Source organism: Abramis brama (assembly GCF_963993115.1).
Source record: "Abramis brama genome assembly, chromosome: 25".
Lineage (NCBI taxonomy): Eukaryota > Metazoa > Chordata > Actinopteri > Cypriniformes > Leuciscidae > Abramis > Abramis brama.
The window spans coordinates 22343769-22349768 of NC_139987.1; the positions used below are offsets into that span (position 1 = coordinate 22343769).

Consider the following 6000-nt stretch of genomic DNA (forward strand, 5'->3'; position numbering starts at 1 on the left):
ATACTTGAAGCATAAACAGAAGATTTGAGATGTGTCAGTAGTGTGTCAATTCACTAGGATCTAGTTGTGATTTTTAATGAGAGGATTTATAACCAGCAGCTTGAAGGTTATCAGTGTCACGGTTCATAATCCTATGCCTCTTTCTTGTCTCGTGTTTCTGTTGTTGTGTGTGTGTGTGTGCTGATTGTGTGGGCGTGCCGGCTGATTAACGCTCATCAGCGATCAAGCTCATCACTCCCGTCACCAGCTGCAGCTCATCTCATCACCTATATATACTCACTCATTTCTCATCTCCTTTGTCAGATCGTTGTTTGTGAGTTCCGGTTGTGTTGATCTCGTCTACGTTCCAGTCTTGTGCCTTCTTAGTTTCCTGTTCGTGTTCCTTTGGATGTTCACTCTGGATTCTTCACATCACATTATCACTTCCCATCACGGCACTCATCTGACCATCGAAGTCCCTGCGCCACTAACCTGTTTCTCTCTGGACTGTGTCTATCATCATTTCTGTTACTCAATAAAGAGAGAGAGTTTTACTTGCAAACTACTTCCGTGTTTCCATCATGACAGAACGATCTGACTAAGCAATGGAAGCAGCGAGTAGCTCCACCAGATCGCTGGAAGAATTCGTGAACAGCAGCATACTTCGAATGGACTCCCAGGAGAAGAACCTCAACGATACAGCTCGCGCTGTTCAGGCTCTAGTGGCGCAGGTGTCCGAGCTCACCCAACAGCTTCAACATCTGCGAGCTCCCACTGCGCCCCCCACACCGCCGGTTCCCCCACCACCACCAGAGAACCCCTCCCAGTCGGAGCCCCGCCTACCAGTTCCCAAATCATATGCAGGTGAACCCAACTTCTGTCGAGCTTTCTTAACACGATGCTCCATGCACTTTTCTCTTCAACCCAGAACATTCAATAACGAGCGAGCCAAGGTCGCCTTTGTGTTGACGCTACTGACTGGGAGAGCGGCACTCTGGGGAACAGCGGTGTGGGAGAATCAAGATCCATGCTGTGCCTCGTTCCAGGATCTCTCCGCCGAAATGAGACGGGTGTTCGATCGGGCCATCGCTGGACGAGAGGCAGCAAGAATGCTGGCCGATTTGCGACAGGGAGAGAGGTCCGTTTCTGACTTTTCAATCGAGTTTCGGAAACTAGCGGCGGAGAGTCAATGGAACGAGGAGGCGCAGTGGGACATGTTCCTGCATGGGCTGGCTGACCGCGTCCAGAAGGAGATATATCCCATGGACCTTCCCACTTCGCTCAACGACCTGATCGCTTTGGCATTAAGAGTGGACGCACGGTTATCACGAATGGATCGTCGCACTCTGCCCAGTCGTCCCACAGGAGGGTTCGAGGGCCAACGGTTTGGAGGCGGGGACGCGGTCTACGATCACGAGCCCATGCAGGTGGGGCGAGCTTGGCTTTCCCGGGAGGAGAAGGAAAGGCGGAGGTCCCAGGGCCTCTGCATGTACTGTGGAGGAGCGGGTCACTTTGCCTATAACTGTCCGTTAAAAGGCCCAGCCCGATAGTAAGTATGAGGCTACTATCGGGTGGGATCTCCGCCGAGAAGTCCTCATCCACATCTACTCTCCATCCGGTAAGACTGAGATGGTCAACTCACCTTCACGACTGTCAAGCACTTCTGGATTCTGGGGCAGAAGGTAATTTCATGGATCACTCATTTGCACGTAAACTCCAAGTTCCCCTCAGACCTCTCACACACAAGATCTCAGTACACGCTCTCAAAGGCCAGGAACTTCCCACCATCTCATTCATCACGGAAGACATCACCCTCATAACATCAGGAAATCACACAGAAACTCCTTTTACATTCTGGACACTCCCCTCGCACCCATCGTCCTTGGTCACCCCTGGCTCATCCGTCACAACCCTAGAGTGGACTGGCAATTGAAGTCTGTGTCGGCGTGGAGCAGTTTTTGTCATAAGTCTTGTCTAGTGTCTGCCTGTCCGTCTGTTTCTGTCCCTGTGTTTCAGGAGGAGGCAGTGGATTTATCTAACGTGCCCGCGGAGTACCTGGACCTGAAGGAGGTGTTCAGTAAGTCTCGGGCTGCTTCTCTTCCCCCGCATCGTCCCTATGACTGTGCCATAGAGTTACTGCCAGGTACGTCTTATATTACGAGTTATATTCACTCTCTGCTCCAGAGTGGGAATGCGTATGGATCCTGAGAAGATCAAGGCTGTGGTAGATTGGCCAAGTCCAGATTCCCGTAAGGCCCTACAGAGGTTTCTGGGATTCGCCAATTTCTACCGGCGTTTCATTCGCAATTTCAGCCAACTAGCTGCACCTCTGACCGCCTTGACCTCCCCCAGAATGACGTTCAGGTGGTCAGACGCAGCGTTTGCCAAACTGAAGGGTTGCTTCGTTTCAGCCCCCATCCTGATAACCCCTGATCCATCACGTCAGTTCGTGGTGGAGGTCGATGCGTCAGAGGTGGAGGTAGGTGCAGTGTTATCCCAGCGTTCTCCTTCAGACGATAAGATGCATCCTTGCGCGTTTTTATCTCATCGTTTATCCCCTGCTGAGCGCAATTATGACATTGGCAACAGAGAGTTGTTGGCAGTCAAGTTAGCATTGGAGGAATGGTGCCACTGGTTAGAAGGGTCGGGGGTACCTTTTATCGTCTGGACCGATCACAAGAACTTGGAATATATTCGGACGGCTAAAAGACCAAACTCCAGGCAGGCTCGGTGGGCTCTTTTTTTCGGTCGTTTTGATTTTACTCTCTCGTACCGCCCGGGTTCCAAAAACATCAAACCCGACTCTTCATCGCGTATTTTTGACCGTTCCGAACGCCCGTCTACTCCCGAGTGCATTTTACCAGAGACTCTATTCATCTCTACACTCACATGGGAGATCGAATCGAAGGTCAAGAAGGCCTTAGAAGGGGTAACGCCTCCGGCCCGTTGTCCACCGAATCGTTTATTTGTGTCTGAGAGTTTACGGTCCAGCGTTATTCAGTGGGGACATTGTTCCAATGTGGCTTGCCATCCAGGAGTTAATCGCACTAAATTTTTGGTCAAGCAACGATTCTGGTGGCCTCTCATGGCTCGTAACGTTCACAATTTTGTCTTGGCTTGCTCAGTTTGTGCCACGGGTAAGACTTCCAATCGACCCCCAGATGGGTTACTCCAACCGCTGCCGGTGCCTTCGAGACCCTGGTCCCATATCGCTCTAGATTTTATCACCGCCCTCCCACCCTCCCAGGGTCACACGGTAGTTTTGACCGTGGTGGACCGGTTCTCGAAGGCGGCCCATTTCGTTCCCTTGCCCAAATTACCCTCAGCCAAGGAGACAGCATTGATAGTCGTTAACATTGTCTTTCGGCTACATGGCCTCCCGACGGACGTGGTTTCTGACAGGGGACCCCAATTTGTGTCCAAATTTTGGCGAGAGTTTTGTAAATGCCTGGGTGCGACTGTCAGTCTGTTCTCTGGGTTTCATCCCCAGAGCAATGGTCAAACTGAGCGAGCCAACCAGGATTTGGAGAGAACGTTGCGATGTTTAGTGTCCAAGAATCCTTCCTCTTGGAGTCAGCAACTGTCTATGGTGGAGTACGCCCACAACACGTTGCCAGTGTCATCCACGGGCCTATCACCGTTTGAGTGTAGTGTAGGGTACCAGCCACCAATTTTTCCTAGTCTGGAATCCGAAGTCGCGGTCCCCTCCATCCACGCCTTCGTTCAGAGGTGTCGCCGCACTTGGACTAGAGCCCGTGAGACTCTACTCCAAGTGGGGGCGCGCACCAAGGCCAAAGCCGATCGCCACCGGCGTAGGCCTCCCGTATACGTCGTCGGTTCCAAAGTGTGGCTTTCTACCAAGGACATTCCTCTCCGCTCCGTTTCTAATAAGCTTGCACCTAAATTTATTGGCCCATTCTCTGTCACTAAAATCATTAGTCCGGTGACAGTCCGTCTCAATCTTCCTCCAGTGTACAGGAGGATTCATCCCATCTTTCATGTGTCCAAAATTAAGCCCGTTTTCTTTGCTCGCATTAATCCGCCAGTCCCGGTTCCCCCCCCCCGCCACGACTCGTAGACGGGGAACCTACTTATTCGGTCAGTCGTGTTCTGGACTCAAGACGGAGGGGACGCGGATTTCAGTACTTGGTGGACTGGGAAGGTTACGGTCCGGAGGAGAGAAGTTGGGTACCAGCTAGAGACATCCTGGATCACTCCCTTATCGATGATTACAATCGGCAGGTAAGGGAGTCTGGGAACGCCAGGAGGCGTTCCTGGGGGGGGGGGGGGGCAAGTAATAATCTGAACCTTACCATTGATGCACATTTTTAGTTCTGTTTATCAGTTCATTATTTGTGCTGTGGATTGGAGTATGTGAAACATTTTGGTAAAATAACTACAATTCTTAGTGAATAATCAGAATAAGAATTCTATTTAAATAGGAGTGAAGAGGTTTGCTTTTGACATGTAAACATCTTACTGTGATTAAGTCCTTAAAAACATTTTTGGTGCACGTAAATGTATAGTCACTGAATGCTATGAATATTTAAATAGTAGGTGGGTTTCATGTAGTATAAACAAACCTCACATTTCATTGGATGTCCCTTTTTTCTGTACATATACATTTAGTCAAGTCAGTGAAGGAAGACAGTAAGTCAAACTGACAGCTGGAACAGGACCAGGCTACATATGAGGATGTACTCAACTGTGAAAATGTTTGACTCTAGGATTATGGAGGACAACAGGCAAAGAATACAGTATTGCTTTACAGACAACAATCTGTCATGTTTCAGAGATATCAAACCTGAATTGGAGTACGCTATTTTGTATATTTTCATTTCTTTAGCATCAGTGTTCACTGTGTTTTTGAACCTGCTGGTGATCATCTCCATCTCTCACTTCAAGAAACTTCACACTCCAACCAACCTGCTCATTCTCTCTCTGGCTGTGGCCGACCTGATTGTGGGACTGATTGTTATACCTTTAATGGGCATCAGATTTATAGAATCATGCTGGTACTTTGGAGAGACATTTTGTTCTCTATTTTTATTTATTGTTTTTGTGGTTGTTTCGGCATCTCTTGGTAATTTAGTCTTTATATCTGTAGATCGTTACATTGCTGTGAATGACCCTTTGAGATACACAGTAAGGGTCACAACTGATAAAGTTGTCTGTTGCATTATTATAAACTGGCTATGTTCATGCATATATTCTGTCATTATCTTATATAACACTATGTTTGACCCAGAGACACATAACAGGTGTTATGGAGACTGTACAGTTTACTTTAAATTTGAACATGTTGTCACGGACCTCATAGTCACTTTTGTTGCCCCTTCTTCTGTAATCATGTCTATATATGTGAAAATCTTCTGTGTTGCAAAACATCAGGCCAAGGTTGTAAATTCTGTCACAGGTGTCAGCAGGTCACAGAGAAAGGCAGCAAAAACTTTGGGTATTGTTGTAATGGTTTACTTTATGTGTTGGATACCATACTATATTGTCATCCTTATTGAAGGAAATGAGTCTACAGAATCAGTTGAATTTAATGTAACATGCTGGATTGTTTACATGAATTCCTGTATGAATCCACTTATCTATGCACTGTTTTATAAATGGTTTAGAATATCAGCTAAACACATTGTGACTCTAAAAATATTGAAACCATCATCAGAATACTTCAGTATTTTCCCAGACGATAAATGATCAATATACTGTGTGTATATATAGTATATATATAAATAAAAGAGGTGTAAAAGAGGTTTGCTTTATCTGATATATTATTTCTTGTATCATCTTTTCGGACACTGGCGGTCACAAAACTAGCTTCACTGAAAAAAAAAACAGTTGGATTAACATAAAAAATATGTATATGTACATCGGTTGCACAGGTTTACACAACATGATTTATATGTGTTAAAGATACATAATTTATGTTTGTTAAATAAACATGATTTATATGTGTTAAAGATATAAGTTTTTAATGTTCCTACTGATTTTAAATCCAGATCAGGTTTGGGT

At 46.7% G+C, this 6000-nt stretch overlaps 1 protein-coding gene across 1 annotated transcript; it reads left to right on the forward strand.

The window, feature by feature from the left end:
* Nucleotides 1-4692: 4692 nt before the first annotated feature.
* On the forward strand, nucleotides 4693-5685 carry LOC311077043 (trace amine-associated receptor 13c-like; the record flags this gene model as incomplete). Its single annotated transcript, XM_084105606.1, has 1 exon — nucleotides 4693-5685. One exon carries the CDS (start codon nucleotides 4693-4695, stop codon nucleotides 5683-5685), a length of 993 nt encoding a protein of 330 aa, XP_083961732.1.
* Between the last annotated feature and the right edge of the window lie 315 nt (nucleotides 5686-6000).